Below are 21,877 nucleotides of genomic sequence, written 5' to 3' on the forward strand. Positions count from 1 at the left end.
TATCCTGTGTGTTTGCATCACATTCTTTTGCTAAGTTATTGTTCATGGTTTATATTATTCAGACTTAACTAATCACTATTAGCAGTTTTGTGTTTTTTCTTTTCTTTTTTTTTCTTTTTGAGACGGAGTCTCGCTCTGTCGTCCAGGCTGGAATGCAGTGGCACCATTTCAGCTCACTGCAAGCTCTGCCTCCCAGGTTCACACCATTCTCCTGCCTCAGCCTCCCGAGTAGCTGGGACTACAGGCACCCACCACCACGCCCAGCTAATTTTTTGTATTTTTAGTAGAGATGGGGTTTCACCATGTTGGCCAGGATGGTCTCGATCTCCTGACCTTGTGATCCGCCCACCTCAGCCTCCCAAAGTGCTGGGATTATAGGCGTGAGCAACTGTGCCCGACCTGTCTTCCTTCCTTCTTTCCTTCCTTCCTTCTTTCCTTCCTTCCTTCCTTCTTTCCTTCCTTCCTTCCTTCCTTCTTTCCTCTCTCTCTCTCCTTCTCTCTCTTTCTTTCTCTCTCTCCCTCCCTCCCTCCCTCCCTCCCTCCTGTCCTTCCTTCCTTCCCTTCCTTCCTTCCTTCCTTCCTTCCTTCCTTCCTTCCTTCCTTCCTTCCTTCCCTCCCTCCCTCCCTCCCTCCCTCCCTCCCTTTCTTTCTTCTCGCTCTGTCACCCAGGCTGGAGTGCAGTGGTGCAATCTCAGCTCACTGCAACCTCCGCCTCCCAGGTTCAAGTGATTCTCCTGCCTCATCCTCCTGAGAAGCTGGGACTACAGGCGGGAGCCACCATGCCTTGCCAATTTTTGTATTTTTAGTAGAGACAGGGTTTCGCCATGTCAGCCAGGCTGGTCTCAAACTCCTGACTTCAAGTGATCCGCCCACCTCAGCCTCCCAAAGTGCTGGGATTAGAGGCGTGAGCCACCATGTCCGGCCAGTTTTGTGTTTTTTCATTCTGACATTAGATAATGTCTTGCCACTATCCAGTATCTTTAGCACTAATTCAGTATGATACTGACCATGCTAATCAGTTTGGTTTTCATCCACTTCCATTTTTTGCGCAAATGTGTTTCTTTCCAAAGTCTAGTTCATCACACTGTTGTTGAAATGTACATACACATGGTTGGAAAATCACTTATTTTAAAAAAATCATCCTGTTTTAAATTTTGTCTAGAAAACTTCATTTTGTCGTGTTTTCTTTAAGTTGGTGGTCACTTCCAGATTCAGTAAATATGTTAAAATCCTTAAACACTTACAGAAAATTTTAGCCTTGCAATTTTAGCAGGCAATTCAGCAGAATGATTTTGTTCAATCTCCAAAGGCTGTGTATCGTATCCTTTTAGATCCTATAAGCAAAAGTTCAACACAAAAGCTTCATTAGCCACTTTTCAGTTATTTTGTTGTTCCTCATTGTCCTTCTTTTCTTCCAACCTGCCTTAATTTTGAATGTTTTCTTTTTTTAAAAAACCTCGCGTGCTCTCTGTACCTTCTACTCTTGCTTCTTAAGTTGAATTTGGACATGGAAATAAAAGAATTTCATTTTGTGTCTGTAATTCCTATGTCTCCTTCAGGGCCCTAAGGGCAAGGACTAAAACAAATCTTGACATTTTGGGTTTTTTGTTTACTGCCAGGATCTATTCTCTGCATTCGCAAATTCACACAGAGGCTCTAGGTTTCGCCAGTCTCTGCATATGTTTGGAATGGATGTTTGAATTGGTTGACACTGTTCTGAACTACTGTTTGAGCATACTTCCTGATTCTAGCGTGTGTAGTTTTTGGTGGTTAGAGTAATCCTTTCTTTGTACGGTAATGACGGAATGCTCTCCCATCCTTTGAAAATTCATTGAATTATTATTTTAGTTTGATACTGAGGAATGACAGTTATTGAGACCGTTTAGCTTACTGGGACATGTGGCATTCAGAGTGGAGTTCCCTCAGATTGTATTTTTTAAGACACTGTTGCTATCCAATACTTTTCTGAAAATTGGGAAACCATTAAGGGACAGGAATAAAATATAACATATTAAGTGGCTTTTGTAAAAACAGAAAGATTTTCATTTCTCTTTTGCTTATATAGCTTGTGTTGGTTTTGTGTTTTCCACTGCTCCTTTCAGTAGCCTTTAAGAATTTCCTGATATGCCGTGCTGTGCATTAAGGTTGTGTAAGTATTCATAAACAAAAGCTTTTGAATCTGCATTCCTGCCACTTAATGACTGGCATTACATGCTATGCCTTGCTGTAATTGTGTTGATTCAGCACTATGGGAGCTTTCTGTTTTCCTTTGAAAATGATTTTATTATGAGGAAAAGCCTGAGAAATAAGGACTTGTAGATACCTTTTGAATTTAATGTCCTTAGAGTTGCTTGTTTTTTAATGCTCTATATAGGTGAAAGATATGATCCTGAGCCCAAATCAAAATGGGATGAGGAGTGGGATAAAAACAAGAGTGCTTTTCCATTCAGTGATAAATTAGGTGAGCTGAGTGATAAAATTGGAAGCACAATTGATGACACCATCAGCAAGTTCCGGAGGAAAGACAGAGAAGACTCTCCAGAAAGATGCAGGTATTTTAACACTTTGTCTCCCAGGTCTCTTAGAAAGAGTCCTAAATTTATGCCACTGGGTTTTTGGTTTTTTGTTGGTTTTGTTTGGGGTATTAACATTATCTGAAATTGGGCCTTTTTTTTTTTTTTTAAATAGACTTCATTTGTTTTTAGAGCAATTTAAGCTCACAGAAAAATTGTGCATAAAGTACAGAGAGTTGCCATATGCCCATTTCCCCTTCATAACAGGTTCTGTGAACATCTTGCATTACTATGGTGCATTTGTTGACAATTGAAAAGTCAGTATTGATACACTTATTAACTAAAGTCTGTAGTTTACATTGGGGTTTCCTATATTGTACACTTCTATGGGTTTTGACAAATGCATAATATTTCTCATTACTGTGTCTTATAGAATAGTTTCACTGCCCTAAATATGCCCTGTGCAGAAATGTGGAACAAGTCTTAAATGTGCAAGTCATCCTTGCACAGGGGGCTTGCTAATCTTCCCTGTATTGTTCTGGTTTTAGTATGTGTGCTGCCGAAGCAAGCGCTGTGTAACTATTTTTAAGATGCTAGGTTATACACTACTTGCAATTAGTATTGACATACTTTCCATGTTGCCAGTGTCTACTTATTTTTGAAGTTGATCCTGTGTATTTTTATTCAGGCTGGTAGTCTTCCCTTGGATATTTTTTCCCCGGTAAAAACTTGTATAGATTATTTTGCATTTGGACCTTAGATGATCCAGGGACCTAAGATGTTGAGGGATAATGAAGTTTATATATTAAGTTTAATTAAACATAAGTTAAAGGATTTGAAATTTAGTGCTTCCTTGACATTTCATTATGATTCTGTGTCAGTGTGTACCAGAAAAACAATCCAAATGGATTTTGAACTGGTTTTTGAGAGCAGATCTGTATTTTTATAAACTACATTTTCTGATGGTAGGGCATTCGTATTTCATTTTACATGGAACAATACTTTGAACTTTGCAGCAGTCCCTTTTGTTCTTACCTACCAATATAGTTATAAACCAATTTTTCTGACAATATAAAGGGTAATGCATATAACACTTAATTTACAAAGCAAATTTTACTTTGTAAATTTGACCCTTATCATTTGTGCCTCACAATATCTACTAGAGTAGCATAAGAATTTTGCCTTTATTGTTTATAAGTAAAACCTAAGATCCAGTCACACTGTGTGGAATTGCCTAAGTAACACAGTTAGTGATGGAACCAAGCCTTCAAGTGAGTTCTCGTAACTAAATACCATCTCTTTTTTTTTTTACCTTGTGCCAAAAATCTTAATAATTCAGAATTAGGGATCATTAAAAAGAGACCCAAACAAAAATACTATCTAATTAGTGTATTTTTAGGATATTTTCCTATCTTTTAAATCCCTGGAATGTCTCTTCAGGAAATACCAACAGAATAATGACCATAATTTCAATAATGTTTTCCAAACCAAGCCAAAACTTATACAGGCCACAAAAACATTAATGAAGAAAACAACTCCATATATTTGAAATGGGCACCATTTCCCTCCCAATGTTTAGTGTTTATAATTATCATATGCATACTTTTTCAGTATAAAAAAGCTAGATATATAGTTGTAAAATAGTTTTATTCAAAGTGCTAAAAATAAGTTCTGGCTCTTCAAAGATCACATTCCAGTTTTTCAAACAGTCTTGAAAAAGAGGCATTCCAGGGCAGGCTCAGTTCTATCACTAACTGTGTTACTTTAGGCAGGTCCACACAGTCTGATTGGGTCTTAGATTTTACTTATAAACAATAAGGCTGTGTAGGCTGGTTAGAAATCTGTGTGGGTTCTGTATTGTTACTTTCTCTCCTTTGCCCTTCTATCCTTAGTTTTTTTCTTTCTTTGTCTCCCTTCTTTTATTTCTGTTTCTCCCATGATTTTTATTTTTTATGTTGCCTCTAAGACAGGATCTCCTAGAGCTTCTAAATCTTTAATGAGTATTTAGGTTTAAAAGAGTGAAAATGCAGGGAACATGATTTATCATGATAATGATAGGACACACCAGGAACTTTTGATCTTAAAGTATGTGTGAAAGAAGAGTAGATTTTTTGACAAAGTTGCATGTGACCTCAATCTCAATGGCATGTCACCTGAATTTCATACTCACTGGTTCACTATTACATTCAGGAATTCTTGAACATTGATCAGATATGGAGCTTCCATTTATTTCATTGTGTGCTAGTCAGATTTATATTTTCAACTTGTAAACAAATTATTTTGCACTGAAATAAAATTGGGCACCAAAAAAGTAAGAAATTTCAGTTTTACGACTGATGGGAATCTTCAGGTCATTTGTTGTTGAGAAATTAGTAAGGGCTTTTGAATGCGTATCAGAACTTGTAGGTTCCTATTTAACCTCTTTGCTCTGTGTGGGAAGTCATTCTTGTTGATCTTTGATTTATACAAGTTCCAAGTTGGTTTATATTTAAGTTGCTGTGGTTCAGTCTGAGGTAAATTGTATCAGCAGTAGTCATAGTTTAAAGGAGAATTTTAAATATTATATTCCAGGATATTTGTAAATTAAACCACCTGCTCTAAAATTAAGTAGTATAGGTAATGGAACATGTGTCAAGTAATTTTTTTCTCTCTTTCTGTCTCCTACTTACGTCATAAAAAAACCCAATGACTTGTTCCTGGAGAACAAATTAGGGCTGATATTTTCATTCCTAGCATATGAAAAACCCAGCTTTTACTCTTTATTTTTAAAATCTTTTTCACTATTAAAGAAAAAGGAAAGAAAATTTTTTTGAATGTGGCTGAAGGATAATTATCTTTAAAATATTTTAAATATAGTTGTTTTCTATAAAGCATTTTCTATAGTTATGTAAAAGTTTGATCTCCTGATACCATAGGAAAATAGCACAGTTGTAAAGTGCATTCCCTTATATTTTCTTTTTTTTTTTTTTTTTGAGACGGAGTCTTGCTCTGTCGCCCAGGCTGGAGTGCAGTGGCCGGATCTCAGCTCACTGCAAGCTCCACCTCCCGGGTTTACGCCATTCTCCTGCCTCAGCCTCCCGAGTAGCTGGGACTACAGGCGCCCGCCACCTCGCCCAGCTAGTTTTTTTTTGTATTTTTTAGTAGAGATGGGGTTTCACCGTGTTAGCCAGGATGGTCTCGATCTCCTGACCTCGTGATCCACCCGTCTCGGCCTCCCAAAGTGCTGGGATTACAGGCTTGAGCCACCGCGCCCGGCCACTCCCTTATATTTTCATGCATTTACAGATGAGAGTTTAATTATTTGAATTAAGACGTATGACTTTTTTTAGCATCCATTGAAATTTTAATATTATGTACATATATTAGTCTTTGAGAGTTGATGCAGAATTGTGTTATAAAAGTGGAACTATAGCTATTTGCACACAATCCATGTCAAGAAAATAATCATCAAATTCAAGTGTTTGAACTCTCAGGGTCTTATCGTGGATTCTGATACCATATCCTGCTATTTTATTTTTAAATTAAGCTTAAATCTGTAATAAACAAAAACTTGAGTTATTTTGACATTTTTTATTTATGCACATTTATGTAAATACTTTTTTGTAGCAGTGTTTTAGACTTATATAGGATATTCTCTGTGTTCCCACTTCCCCTCCCCAGCACACACATATCATTATTCAGACAGCTTAGATAACATTCTGTTGATCCCTGTCAAATAGTCAAAGTTTGAAATTTTGGAGTTACTGCATTTGAAATTCTTTAGCTCAAATCACTAAGGGACCCATTTTAAAATAATCCCATCTTATTATTTTGCTTCATTTTTAATATCTTTTAGCGACAGCGATGAGGAAAAGAAAGCGAGAAGAGGCAGATCTCCCAAAGGTGAATTCAAAGATGAAGAGGAGACTGTGACGACAAAGCATATTCATATCACACAGGCCACAGAGACCACCACAACCAGACACAAGCGCACAGCAAATCCTTCCAAAACCATTGATCTTGGAGCAGCAGCACATTACACAGGGGACAAAGCAAGTCCAGATCAGAATGCTTCAACCCACACACCTCAGTCTTCAGTTAAGGTGGGAATGGCGGTAGTTTACACATTATACATGGTTTTATTTTTATAAACCGCTCTTAGAATTTCTGCATTAGTAGGCTTGGGCATTTCTAGGCAATCATATTAATTATATATTATCTGGCATGTATTACCCAGAGACATTAATAATAAGAAATCTCTTTGAGGGAAGAAACCTGTCCAATTGCTGAATAATTGTCTGGGTACTTTCTATGAAAGTAGATATGGCACTTTTGGTACATTTGGGGAAGGTTGTGAATCAGAATGTAGTGCATCTGTTCCCTTCTAGACAACACTGGTTACCAACCACAAGTAGATTCGCTAAAGAAAACATTGAAAGTATTTGGAAGTTTTAAGAAATGACAAACAAGGGAGTAAGAAGAGATATATAGGAGCAAGTTATCTCATTTAATGTAGAAACATTGCCTATAAAGGGAGGTGTGTTTGCCTCACAGTCATTACTGATTGGCACCAGAAGAAGCACTGCCTCTTGTACCATCTTCGTTTGTTTTTATTTACCATAGACATGAAATCCACCTGCTAGGCCAAACCCTAGTCTTTTCAGCAGAAATCTGCCAAAGGGGGAGATTTGCCTCAAAAGACTAAATTATTGTTTTTATCACTTTCCCCCACTACTGTTTCCCCAGTTTGTGTCTTTGCAAGAGAAATAACTACAAGCTGGGAAAAACAATTTTCTAATGTATCCAGCAAATTGTAGGTGACTCTAAAAATAAAACCAGGCCTACTTAGTTGCAATAACAAATACTGTGTCAGCTTTTGCCAGATATCTGTATAATTTTTTTAATAATAGATTGAGACTTTTATCACATATCTTAAAGGATTTTAAATAACAGTCTGTAGTATAGCCTGAATATATGACACTGTGCAATAAATATTTTATATTTGTAGTACAAGCTTCTTTTTTGTTTTCATTTACCCTTCTCCCCCACCAAAATGTCTAGAAGGTTGAAGTTACTCAACTCATTTGAATCTCTTTTTAAAGGTGTTTTGGAATCACAGTATATAGTATTTTAATCTTCCACGTTCAGATCAACATGCCTAGGATCTTAGTGTTTCCCCATTGCCTAATAATTGAGTTCTAATTTAGCATGTATGTATCGAACATACAGGACATAGGTATTTTGGTATCAGGGTGCTTATTAGCTCTGTGGAGAAGACAAAAATAGTATTACAGGTATAGGCCTCACAGTTTAGTTTGGGAACTAAATATGAAACAGATTCCAGAATATATCAGATAACATAGAATTACACTAACTTGTGTGATACACAAACAATAAGTATTGCTAAGATTCATAGAAATTTAGAGCTGTTTAGGATCTCGATCTCTAATCAAGTGGATCTCAAGCCTTGGAATTATCTAGAGAGCTTTCTTGTAAACAGGCCAAGGTCTTGGCCTTTTTATTTTATACCTGGGCAATTATGACTCAATATATTGTATGGGACTGGTACATATGCTAGGGTATTTTTTTTTTTTTTAAATGAACTGATACATAGCATTAAGATTTGAGTGGGATCTGGCACTTACGTTTTCCACAGTGAAATGCAGTCAGAAAAGTGAGGTAGGAAACAAAGTGTCGATGTTAAGAGACTTTTCACTGCTGGGAATGGAGTTACTTAAAGGTGCTTACTGCCTCTCCATAAGGATTCAGGGTCAGTACTCTTTCTCCAGAAAACCCTACCCTTATTAAGCTAATTACAGGTATTTATGTCTAAATTGAGAATTAGAGATGGATAGAGCTGATTTTAGAAAAACAATCTTTTCTAAGCTCCTGAGTTATGTGTGTGTTTTCAGACTTCAGTGCCTAGCAGCAAGTCATCTGGTGACCTTGTTGATCTGTTTGATGGCACCAGCCAGTCAGCAGGTAAGCTTCTACATTGGCCTTTTCTTTTTGGTAACCTTGGTTCGAGAGTCATTTTTTAAAATGCCAAATAAAAGATAGATTGAAAAATGAAATTATTTATTTGCATTGGGTTCATTTTTTATGTGAAATTAGTCTTGAGCATTACTTGGAATTATTGTGTTGTTACTTTTGCTTATCTTTTTATATGTACACCCATTTCTCTAAGTTATCCCTAATTTATACCTTTTTCTGACTGACCCTTAGACTAGCAAAACTTTATTTGTGGTCAATACTTATTGGTGGTTAGTAATAGTATCCTCAATTCATTATCATACTTACATTTTAATGACTCCTCATAACCTGATGTAGTGCATCTTAATTAATAATAAATAATATTTCAAGGCATCATGTACTTTTCTGAAATTTTTCATCAAAGATTTTGGAATCTGTAGTTTCCATTTTTACTTTTTTAAGATTAACTTGGAGAAACAAAAAAATTGCATTTAAGCTGTTGCCTTTACTTTCTTTATAAGCAAAATGTACTGCTCTGCACATTTTACCATCTTTCCCTAAATTTTAATTGCGGCTGCCTTGGGCATGCCTAGAGATCATTTAACTTTTTATTCTTTTAATTCAACAAATATTTGTTGAACCAGACACTGATCTGAGTGCTTGTAAATGTTAAAACAGATTAGTTGTTCTCATGCAAAGGTCAAGTGGAGAAAATAATTATTAATCAGTTACAAATAGTTATCTAGTGATAAACAATGGCAAGTGCTTCAGTCAGAGGAATGACATTCTCTGAAAGTATGTAACTACCAAACATATTTAAAGAGGGCGGCTAGGCGCGGTGGCTCAAGCCTGTAATCCCAGCACTTTGGGAGGCCGAGGCGGGTGGATCACCTGAGATCAGAGTTCAAGACCAGTCTGGCCAACATGGTGAAACCCATCTCTACTAAAAATACAAAAATTAGCCGGGCATGTGGCAGGCACCTGTAATCCCAGCTACTTGGGAGGCTGAGGCAGGAGAATTGCTTGAACCCGGGAGGCGGATGTTGCAGTGAGCAGAGATCACGCCATTGCATTCCAGCCTGGGTGACAACCGCGAAAAGCTCCATCTCAAAAAAAAAAAAAAAAGAGGGATACAGCAAAAGAACTGTTTACCTTGAATTCTCATAGATGGGAAATCATCAATCCCATCTATGGTTTGGGATTTCTTCAGTTTGATTTCTAGTATGTGCTAGATTTTGAGTCATTTCTGATCAGTTGTTTTCAAGAAAATTGGTATTTTTAGGGTTGCATTGGATGATTATGGAGTTTTAATGAACTATTGTGTGACATGTCAGAACAGCTTAACAAATACAACTTCTGTTTAAAGACAGTCTTTTCCAAGCCTAAGTTCATTTGGCATTAAAATGTAGACAGTAAGATTGGAGTATGACTAATGTGTAAAGTAAATTTATTTTTCCCAGTGTGTGTAATGATTTTTCAAAGCCGAATTGTGGCTCTGCACAGTGGCTCACACCTGTAATCCCAGCACTTTGGGAGACTGAGGCAGGCAGATCGCCTGAGGTCAGGAGTTTGAGACCAGCATGGCCTACATGGTGAAATCCTGTCTCTACTAAAACTATAAAAATTAGCTGGGCGTGGTGATGGGCACCTGTAATCCCAGCTACTCAGGAGACTAAGGCAGGAGAATCGCTTGAACCTGGGAGGTGGAGTTTGCAGTGAGCTGAGATCATGCCACTGCATTCCAGCTAGGGCGACAGAGCAAGACTCTGTCTCAAAAAAAAAAAAAAAAAAACAACTTTAAATTAACATTTAAGTGTAAGTCTATGATGGAAATTACTTTTCATTGATAGTTTAGTATAATTAATATAATATAAAGCCCCCTGTTATTTCCTCCTCCTCACATACTATGTTAAAATTATTGGATTAGGCATGAACTTTATTCAAGCAATTCTCCTGCCTCAGCCTCTCGAGTAGCTGGGTTTACAGTCACCTGCCACCGTGCCTGGCTAATTTTTGTATATTTAGTAGCATTTCACCGTGTTGGCCAGGCTGGTCTCGAACTCCTGACCTCAGATGATCTGCCTGCCTCAGCCTCCCGAAGTGCTGAGATTACAGGCGTGAGCCACTGCACCCGGCGCAGATATCTGGTTTGACCCTTCCCCTCCCCTCCCATCCCCACAACCTCTGCCTCCCAGGTTCAAGCGATTCTCCTGCCTCAGCCTCCTGAGTAGCTGGAATTACAGGCATGCGCCACCACGCCTGGCTGATTTTTGTATTTTTAGTAGAGACAGGGTTTCTCCATATTGGCCAGCCTAGTCTCGAACTCCTGACCTCAGGTGATCCACCTGTTTCAGCCTCCCAAAGTGCTGGGATTACAGGCATGAGCCCCTGCGCCCGGCTGGCCTACTTTCTGAAATTCTTCAATTCCCTTTCCCTTTTTTCTGTAACTGCCAACTGTTCCTAAAATTACTCTTTAAATTTGATTGGACTGTAATGCCCAAGGTTACAGACAGCTACATTAGTCGTTTAACAATTTATGTGATATATTTTTATATGTTTAAGATTTGAACTGTAGAATTAACTGGTAGTTAGCATGTAGTCATATAATACAGATATAGTGTCACAGAATATCAACTATTTTGGACTTCCTGGTGTGAAATATTTAAAGGGCCCCTTTCATGCATCTGTAGAAAGTTTTAATGGAGCAATCAGAGAAGAATTAACTAGGAAGGTCAGATGGGTGGATATAACTTTTCCTCCCTGACATCAAGATTGCTTTGAACAGAGAGAATTATTAAATACCAACATGCTTCCTTTACTTGGCAAGGAACCTTTGAGTGGTTTTTCTTCTCTACTGCAAACAGTAGTTTGACTAATTAAATAGAAGTAGCAATTAATATTAATATAGTAACTGAGAAAGTTTGAATGAAATCTAGAAGGTTTCTTGCCTTTATTTTGTCTTAATAAAAAGCAACTAATAAGATTAATATTAGAAGGATTTTTAAAAATTAAAGTTATCTCCTATTTGAAACCATACGTTTAACCAGTTTGTGCAGTTCCCTCTTAAATCACTACATAAATTTAGTTACTCCCAATCTCTATTTAAATATTTTAATAATATCTTTTAAATTGAATTCAGCAGTGAAAGGAAATTGGACATTAAATCTTTAGCACTTACACATGAGAAGGTATAAGAATCTACCATATTAACATTGGTATTTGGTATGTCATTTGGGTGTCATTTACCAGATGTGCCCATATTTATAATAGTACCATCAGGCGAGTAATGTGGGCACTAACTGTAAAGCTAAGCAGATATGGCATCTGTACCACTCACCAGATAAATATATCCTCTGAGAAAATGCTTAGATTTTCCTGTGTGTGTCTGTGTGTGTGATTACATGTTCTCAGCATTCTCAAAAGTATATATGGTAAAATCATTGTAGAATATCTTACCAAGTTTAAAAATATATATGTAAAACCTAACTATCAAGATTTACTTGAGACTATCTTATATCTCAATAAATGTCCCATTGTGGTGATATTTTTTAAAAATCTGTACTCAAATAGTGTTTCAGTGGCTTTTACATAAAGTACCTTTCTAAGTAAACATTTTAAGAAATGAAAAATAATTTAAAGTATAGTCATGGACTGCATAGTATGTGACCATGGTTCCATATACAATACTATATTTCTACCATACCTTTCTTATGTTTAGATGTATGAAAACTTTCTATTGTGTTATAGTTGCCTACAGTATCCAGTATAGTGACATGATGTACAGATTTGAAGTCAAGGAGTGATAGGCTATACCTTATAACCTAGGTATGTAGTAGGCTAAGTAGGTTTGTGTAAGTACACTCTATGATGTTTGCACAATGACAAAATTGCCTAATGCCCTAATGCAGTCTGTCATTAAGAAATGTGTGACTATATTTAGAAAATAAGCCAATTGGAAATAGAATGCCAAAAACTGTGCCATTTCTTTTTTTAGTTGATCTCACCTCTTTAAAAAGAAGTCCAACTTGTCCCTTTTGTCCTTTTGTAATTAAGAAATTTAGGTCTTGATTAACATACTGTTACACAAGATATTTCTAGTACAATAAATGAGGTTGAAGAGAAAATTCAGCATAATCAATACAGATAGAACTTAAATGACTTGCAGTATGTCTTGATTTTTTTTAAGTTAAAAAGAAACATTTGAAAGAATTAAGGTATATCAAATCCAAAATGTGTATTACATTTACATTTGAACCAGCTACTTTGTACCCAGTAATCACTAGTTAGTTGAAGACATTTACATGAACATGTAAATACTCACCTTGTTCCACTCTTAGTACACCAACTTATCATTTGGGTAGGTGTTGTCTCTGGTTTTAAACTAAGTTTACTGAAAATAAAATTTTTTCAGTATATTCTCTTTTTCACTGATTATCAAAAGTAATGCATGCTCAATTTGGTGGAAAACAAGTGATTTGCCATAATTTAGACACATCAAGTATTAATCTGCTGAATATCTTTTTAAAATACATTTTCTACATATTCCATGAATGTAGTTACTTAAGCATTTATTATGTGGCCAATCTTTTTCAGGCTTTTAGATATGACTTCATTTGTTTGGATTTTTCTGGGTTTTATTCATTTCTTTATGTATGTTGATAAACTGCTTTTCACCTAAGATCTCACGACCATTTTCTTATGATAGTTGGTATTCTTTTATAATGCTTTTCATTGCTTTATAATCTTACATTGGGTGGCTGTATTATAATTTAGCCAGTTAGTCCCTTGTTTTCTAGACGTTCTTTTTTTATTTTTCCAAAATTTTGTAGCACAATAGCATCTTTTAAAGCTTTTTCAGTTTGGTAAGAGAAAACAATATTTCATTTTATTTTGCATTGATGATTGAGTTTGAACACTTCATATTTTTATAGGCCAGTTGTTACTATCTATTCATGTTCTTTGTTTATTAGGAGTATTCATCCTTATTGATATTCTAAAACTGTGCATTATAGATAATAACTCTTTGTCATGTATTTACATATTTTATTGTACTTTGCCATTGCTTTGATGTTGTATGTATTAGAATTCTTCATGCAAAAGTTTGTCTTAATGTGATCTAGATTAAATTTTTTTGTCAAAGAAAATTTCCATTTGTCGTTTAAGTACTGTCTAGTTTAGCTGTATTTTCTTGTTCACAATATTGCTTTGGGAAATAACATGTTCCCAGCTGGTGACTGTAAATAACCTCCTTGCTGCCCTGAAAAGGCAGATGGAAATGGCTCATTTATAATGACAGTTCTCATGTGGGAATCTTGAAGGATAGCACTTGTTGTGAAAATCAGCAGTCTTCCACATGCAGCAATTTTTGGTAGAGTCTTATTTATATTCCTTTAGAATATAAATTTAGATAGAAGTTATCTGGGAAAATGCTTAAGTATAGAAACTGAATGTGGAATTTGGTATGAGTATCATACATATAGATATGGATAGTCCTAGGAGAGAGAAACATTTTCTAAATAAGGAGGTTTTTAATTTTTGAGACAGTTTTCAAAGTTGAAGATCACATTTTTTTTTTTTTTTTTCTTTCTTTTTTTTTTTTTTTTTTGAGACAGAGTCTCGCTCTGTCGCCCAGGCTGGAGTGCAGTGGCCAGATCTCAGCTCACTGCAAGCTCTGCCTCCCGGGTTTACACCATTCTCCTGCCTCAGCCTCCCGAGTAGCTGGGACTACAGGCACCCGCCACCGCGCCCGGCTAGTTTTTTGTATTTTTTAGTAGAGATGGGGTTTCACCATGTTAGCCAGGATGGTCTTGATCTCCTGACCTCGTGATCCACCCGTCTCGGCCTCCCAAAGTGCGGGGATTACAGGCTTGAGCCACTGCGCCCGGCCGAAGATCACATTTCTTAAAGTACCAGTAAAAGCATAGTATGTGGCACTTTAAAAGATTAGAGAGAAAAAACATTTTCAGAGAAAGACAACTTCTATTTGTAAAATAGTTACATGCATCTTTCCATTCTTTGCTCCCAGTATTCTTAAGCTACTCATGTTGAAATCAAAATCCCTGTAATATGGATGGAGAGGAATACTATTTGTGATAGATAAGTTATGAACATCATATAATTTCTGTTTTGGTGATAGAAGGAGGATAATTATCTGAATTACTAAATACAGGATATGTCAAAAATAACATTTCTTACCAGTTTGAAGTTGTGATCTACAGCTTTTATCCTCAGCGTCTATTTTCTTTGTAGCCTAGACTGAATAAGATTTGAAAATCCCTAACACCGCCAGGCACGGTGGTTCATCCCTGTAATCCCAGCACTTTGGGAGGCTGAGGCAGGCAGATCACCTGAGGTCGGGAGCTCGAGACCAGCCTGGCGAACATGGCAAAACCCCATCTCTATTAAAAATAAAAAAAATTAACTGGGCATGGTGGTGGGCGCCTGTAATCCCAGCTACTTGGGAGGCAGAGGGTGGAGAATCGCTTGAACCTGGGAGGCGGAGGTTGCAGTGAGCTGAGAGCGTGCCATTGCACTCTAGCCTGGATGACAAGAGTGGAACTCCGTCTCAAAAAAGAAAAAAAGAAAAGAAAATCCCTAACTCCTAACTTGTTTGGTATAATAAGTTATATATTGATGTTTATTTACTGCTTAAATGAAGCAAATTAAAATAATCTTTAATTTTTAAATCCCTTAATGTTGTATTAATTGATTGATTATCATTCTGTTACCCAACAGTATACTTGACCAATGTTTTTAACATGAAGGAACTTTACAGAAAACAAACTTATGAATATTAAGCAGCAACTGTTTGAAGCATTCATTTACTTGCTAGATTTTATTAATATGTATGCTTGTTTAAATGGTTTAAACATATAACTCATTGAACTTTTGTGTTCCTTGTCACATTTTATCACAATGTTTGTAACTTTAAGGAAGAGAAAACCAGATCACTGTGATACTCCCTTTTAGATGAAGTAAAAATTAGACTAAGCTGTAGTGTTGATAGAATTGAAGCACCTTCACTTTGGTTGGCATTAGTCAACTGGTGAGGGAGGATATATATATGTGTGTGTGTATGAGCATGTACATCTGTGCTGAAGCAATGAGGAATTAGTTATGCCTGCTGATAGTTACCTACAGTAAATGGCATTAAACAGAAATACCAAGTACACACATATCAGAAACTGATTTGTTCCTTTTATTACTGTTGGCCATATATTAGGAAGGGGAGATGGTTCTAGTTTAATTAACCCAGTTGAGTGTAGCAGATGGGGCAGAATGTCTTGCAGCGATAAGACAATTCAGAAATGGCACCAGATGTTGGAAGCTGTCCCTGGTGGTGTTTGAGTGCAGCCCAGATGTTCCAGTCCCACCTGGCTAGTTTCTAAGCACTGCAGGCTAAGCAGCTGTGATGTAACCTATATAATGTTCACATAACACTAAAAGCACCATAATTGAACTGCTGTAGACAGTTGTGACTATTAAGAGGTGAAATCTTTAAGGACAGACAAAAGTAAGGACAACTATTTAAAGTTTCAGATATTGGGCTATTTCACTACCTAAACTGAGAAAAAAAGGAGTATTACTTGAAATAATGTTATAATTGAAATTATAGGTAAAAGTAAATATTCTTACCCATGTAGTATTTACAAATATAATTTTATGTCAGAATGTAATGTTACGCACACAGAGGTTGATTTGCAGACTTATAATTTGGGTCTTACCCTTTTAAAAACACCTATCTAGAAGTAGCAAAAAAGCTATTTTTTTTTCCATGCATTAAAATTACAAAACACAAGTATTTACTCTTTTATGGAGTAAACACTACGGGGGGAAAACATCCACCAAAACTATTGTATTGATATTTCTCCCTCTCTCTGCTTAAAATAATTTTTTTGTTTTGTTTTGTTTTTTGTTTTTTTGAGTCAGTGTCTCACTGTGTCACCCAGTCTGGAGTGCAGCAATCTCGGCTCACTGCAGCCGCTGCCTCCTGGGCTCAAGCAATCCTCCCACCTCAGCCTCCTGAGTAGCTGGGGCTACAAGCACGTGCCGTCATGCTCAATTTAATATTTTAAGGTTTTGTAGAGATGAGGTCTCACTATATTGCCCAGGCTGATCTCTCAACTCCTGGGCTCAAGCAATTCCCCTGCCTCATCGTCCCAAAGTGCTGGGATTTACAGACATGAGCCACCACACCAGACTCTAAAATGATTTTATACAAGTGGACTTTATCTTTCTAACTTTTTATTTTTAAAAATTCCAAACGTACAGAAAATTTGCCCCATTTTCTTTATCTCTCTCTCTGGTTCTTTTTTATTTGTTTGTTTTGTACTGTTTGTTTCATCCGTATCATTTGAGAGGAAGTCGCAATCATGACATTTTGCCCCTAAAATACTTCAACCTATATTTCTTTACAAGGACATTCTCCTTTACGATCGTGATATAATCATACTTGGGATTTAACATTAAAACAGTATTAATGCTAATATACAGACCACATTCAGATTTCCCCAGTGTCTCAATTCTGTCATTTCAGGATAGCAATTAGAAAAAAATTCGGGGTCCAATCAAAGATCCTGCATTTTATTTACTTGTTTTGTGAATATCTTATTCCCCAGCAGCATTTTACTCGGGTTTTAGAATCCATCGAAGACTCTTATAAAGAGCATAATTGGCTGGATAAGTTGTATTCTTTCCACATTATGCTCGTGAAATATTAGATAATTTTAACCACAGATACAGTGTCATTTATCTTACTAGATACGGGACTGAGGAACAGAAAAGAGTCTGTGGTAGCTCATAGGGAACATAGTGACATGAAAATCTAGGTCAACAGACTAGCTTTTATGAGGCATCTGGGCCTCTAATATTAGGTACTTTTTGTGGCACTAAAATGGCCTCCAGAAATTATTTACAATTGTTCTCTAGTTCTAACAGTTTTACCTTTTTCTTAACTTCTAGGAGGATCAGCTGATTTATTCGGAGGATTTGCTGACTTTGGCTCAGCTGCTGCATCAGGCAGTTTCCCTTCCCAAGGTATGATTCTATTTGATTGGCCAGAAGTCTGGGGTGGTAAAAAGGTTATTAAAAACAACTCCCATTCCCCCCAAGTCAGCTTCTTTCTGTCATTTTTCTACTTGTAGTATTCATAATTCATAATTCCTAAAGAACTTATTCACAAGGTGTTTTATTGGGCAGATGCCTTAAATGTGCCAAATGAATTATTTTGGTCATAGACTACTCCAGTACATCTAAAGAAAATTGCCCTTATTCATAGGTGACTCTTGTTCAGCTTTTTTGAAAGGGAAAGGAGGATGTGAGTATCTCTAACTAATCTCATTTTGTTTAATAGCAGCAAGAATATCATGGTTTATGTTTAGTTTAGCTTACGATTTTCATGAATGAAAGTTAGGGACATGGGGATCAGACCAACTATCTTACTGAAATGTATTCCTTTTTTAATTTAGATATGTTAAAAGTATTTATGTGAAAAATAACCGAACTTCGTTTTGACATATCCTAAAATAATGAGCAGTTGAACCTCAGGCAAAACTTTCTCATTCTTTATTAGAATAGAATTTTAAAACAAAAAGCAGCATTCAAACAGGATATGGACTTAAACATCAAGGATTGAGGTGAAAGGCCTGTTTCTTTTTTTAATTAATATTTTTATCTTATTACCTACCCCTGCCATATGGTAACTGTTTAACTTTACGAAAGCCTCTGAACCTTCAACTTTTTAAAACTAGGAACTGTGTTACTTGTCTTGGTTCTTTTTGAGGATAGTGTCTATAGAGGTATGTATTAGGTTGGTGCAATTATCGCAGTTACTCTTGCACCAACCTAATAAAATAGGGGCTACATTCATTAAGTGTCTTTTTAATTTTTTTTAAGGTTGTGAACTGAAGAGGTTGTGTTGTTTTATAAAATCTGGTCAGTCTGAAGTTTGAGAGAGAATATTTTTAAAATTTAGCTATGAGAATCTTAAACATGAGGTGAGGCAGGGAGAAAAGATGTAATTTAACTGTTAGTGTTGTTAACTGATCACAAGTCAAATATTGCCGTTATATTAAACTGGATTAAAATTTATATTTAGTAATATTTAGTAATATCTGGTTAGGTTTGTGAGGAGTTAGGAAAAAAGGTACATAGCTTGTAAAATGGTTTGGGGTTATTTTGACAACTTATTTTTGTAAATTCCAAGTATTTTCCAGAAACTAGAATTGAGTGATTTTCTGCTTCATTTTTAAAGTGTGATTATGCCCTCTAAGGGTTGACGCCTTACTTTAGGCAAACCAAAGTGGAAGGTAAACATTACCCTTATTTTACAGCTTCCCTGTCTAATTCTCAAAGTTTTTAGGTATATAAAGTTGCCTACTTTGCAAATAATTTGAATATGTTAATGTTGCCTAAGTGATACATCTCTTCATCTGTATGCATGTGATTAATATGACCTGACCACCATTATGCAGGGGGCTGAAACCATTGCAACAATGATTAATCATTTCTGAACAATACATGCCCCACTAGAAATCTTTTCCTCCCGTGATAAATCATTTCAGATATGAAGTTTTCAGGTGGGGCAACACATTTTGCCCCAGTTTCCATTCATATTCTGCATTATAGATCAAACAAATAGAAAATCAGCATAAAGTTTACATTGATCCAACAGCCTTACTTAGTTTAAATTGTTTAATATCTAGAACTAATTGTAAAACTCTTAATGCGGTCTCTTTAAACAAAATAAAAAAAGAAGATCAAAGACATGTATTAGTAAAACCCTGAGGTAAAGAATATTAGTCCAATTCTTATATTAAATTGTTAGTAGAACTTGGAGTTTCTAAGTGAATTATTTTCTCTTTCAAGGGTGCTTACATTTTAATGTGGTAATGGAAGAATGTATTTTTAAAGACTTCACATTATTATTCTCTTGATATTTAGCATAATGAGACATGATATTGTAGTGGTTGGTCACTTTTTAGGCTAGACAAAATGTATTTCCAAGTTGTAAATGAACATGGAGTGCAAAGAGATGGTGTTAATTAACTTGGAAGGTACATACTTACTATTTGCTTTCAGATGACAGTTTTTATGTAGCTCTTTCTTCACCTTTTGCTTTTTCAAATTCCATTTATTCATATTTATTTGTTCCTTTCAATATAAGAATTGATTAGAAGTTAATTGATAAGACTATAGCGATTAAGAGTATGGATTTTAGGCATTCAACCTTACACTTGCAAAGTATAGTGATAGGGTTTTGCTTGTTTCTGGCTTGGTTGTGTTTTTTAATATTACATGAGTTTTCTTCCTCTCTTTTATTGTAAATAAACAGTCCCAGTTGAAGCAGGCAATGTGCTAAGGTTATAGCCCTTGTGTTGTCAGTAGAAGTATGGCCAAATAAGTGAGAAATTCTTTTTTTTTCTTAGACAGAGTCTTGCTCTGTCACCCAGGCTGGAGTGCAGTGGCACAATCACTGCAGCCTCCACCTCCTGGGTTCAACCAATTCTCGTGCCTGAGCCTCCCGAGTAGCTGGGACTACAGGCGCGTGTCACAATTCTCAGCTAATTTTTTTGTATTTTTAGTAGATACTGGGTTTCACCGCACTAGCCAGGATGGTCTCAATCTCCTGACCTTGTGATCTACCTGCTTGGCCTCCCAAAGTCCTAGGATTACAGGCGTGAGCCACCAGGCCTGGCCATTTTTTTTTGTGGTAAATTCAGTATGTCACCTATAGAGCTGCCAAGAGATGGATTTTCCTTTATATTTGGAAGGATTTTTTTTTCTTTGCCACCTTGTTAACTCTCGTGTAATATTCATGAGGAAGAATACTGTCCAGATGGAGATGGTACCTGCAGATGTTAATCTGGGTGGACTCAGATCAGCTCTAATTTGTTTCAGTTCATAGATTGTTATATTCGTTCTGTGCATTTCATGAAGTTTCTTACCCTTAGAGTTATTTCTGTCTTAGTAACAGCAGCAAGTGGGAATGGAGACTTTGGTGACTGGAGTGCCTTCAACCAAGCCCCATCAGGCCCTGTTGCTTCCAGTGGCGAGTTCTTTGGCAGTGCCTCACAGCCAGCGGTAGAACTCGTTAGTGGCTCACAATCAGCTCTAGGCCCACCTCCTGCTGCCTCGAATTCTTCAGACCTGTTTGATCTTATGGGCTCATCCCAGGCAACCATGACATCTTCCCAGAGTATGAATTTCTCTATGATGAGCACTAATACTGTGGGGCTTGGTTTGCCTATGTCAAGATCACAGGTAAGTTGTCTGGTTCCCTTGGAAGTTGTTACTTATCATCTTTGAGATGCTCTAACTCATCTAATAGATGAGTGTAAAACAGAAAAATAGGCAAGTCCTTTTTATGTGTATGAATACGTGTCTGTGTGTATATATATATATATATACATGCATCTGCACATTTCATTTACCTTAAACTCTTTCCCCTAGCATAGTCATTTGCATTCTGGAAGGCAAGACCTTCTCCCCCATCTTGTAGTCACTGTAAAGCCAAGCATGGTGCCTTTGTACAGAGGAGGAACATGGCAAAAATTTATTCTTATAACAAATTGGTATTTGATAGTTTTTTTAAATTGTCTTTAAGAAAAAGAGGCCGGGCGCGGTGGCTCAAGCCTGTAATCCCAGCACTTTGGGAGGCCGAGACGGGCGGATCACGAGGTCAGGAGATTGAGACCATCCTGGCTAATATGGTGAAACCCCGTCTCTACTAAAAATACAAAAAACTAGCCGGGCGAGGTGGCGGGCGCCTGTAGTCCCAGCTACTCGGGAGGCTGAGGCAGGAGAATGGCGTAAACCCGGGAGGTGGAGCTTGCAGTGAGCTGAGATCCGGCCACTGCACTCCAGCCTGGGCGACAAAGGGAGACTCCGTCTCAAAAAAAAAAAAAAAAAAAAGAAAAGAAAAAGAAATAGGCCAGGCGCAGTGGTTCACCCCTGTAATCCCAGCACTTTGGAAGGCTGAGGTGGGTGGATCACGAGGTCGGGAGATCAAGACCATCCTGGCTAACACAGCAAAACCCCGTCTCTACTAAAAATACAAAAAATTAGCCAGGTGTGGTGGCGGGCACCTGTAGTCCCAGCCACTCAGGAGGCTGAGTCAGGAGAATGGCGTGAACCTGGGAGGCAGAGCTTGCATTGAGCCAAGATCGCACCACTGCACTTCAGCCTGGGTGACAGAGTGAGACTCTGTCTCATTTTAAAAAAAAAAAAGGAAAAGACATAGAGATATTGTTTCACTCATGGCAAGTATCTGTTTAGTAAAATTTCTGGTCATGTCCCTAAAGAAATACCACTGATTGGTTGTAAATAATCAGTGCTAATATGGAAAATTATTCTGTCAAATGGTGAATGTTCTTCCCAATTCTGGACCTGCTGTACATTATGTAAGTGTTTTA

At 36.9% G+C, this 21,877-nt stretch overlaps 1 protein-coding gene and 1 non-coding gene across 6 annotated transcripts in view; one reads left to right on the top strand and one right to left on the bottom strand.

Moving 5' to 3' along the window:
- The window catches only part of CLINT1 (clathrin interactor 1), a 74,230-nt gene that overhangs the window by 47,753 nt on the left and 4,600 nt on the right, over positions 1–21,877 (top strand). For 3 of the 5 annotated variants that reach the window (XM_050793923.1, XM_050793926.1, XM_050793925.1), the window contains 5 exons: positions 2,375–2,552; positions 6,349–6,595; positions 8,405–8,474; positions 17,427–17,501; positions 20,434–20,726. In XM_050793923.1, coding sequence (XP_050649880.1) covers positions 2,375–2,552; positions 6,349–6,595; positions 8,405–8,474; positions 17,427–17,501; positions 20,434–20,726 — 863 coding nt within the window. The remainder of the gene's footprint in view (positions 1–2,374; positions 2,553–6,348; positions 6,596–8,404; positions 8,475–17,426; positions 17,502–20,433; positions 20,727–21,877) is intronic. The other 2 variants (XM_050793924.1, XM_050793927.1) reach the window with 1 other exon arrangement.
- Positions 2,979–3,085, bottom strand: LOC126957698 (U6 spliceosomal RNA). Its single transcript, XR_007726882.1, has one exon. It is a non-coding gene; the product is annotated as a U6 spliceosomal RNA (small nuclear RNA).

Source organism: Macaca thibetana, chromosome 6 (assembly GCF_024542745.1).
Source record: "Macaca thibetana thibetana isolate TM-01 chromosome 6, ASM2454274v1, whole genome shotgun sequence".
Taxonomy (NCBI): domain Eukaryota; kingdom Metazoa; phylum Chordata; class Mammalia; order Primates; family Cercopithecidae; genus Macaca; species Macaca thibetana.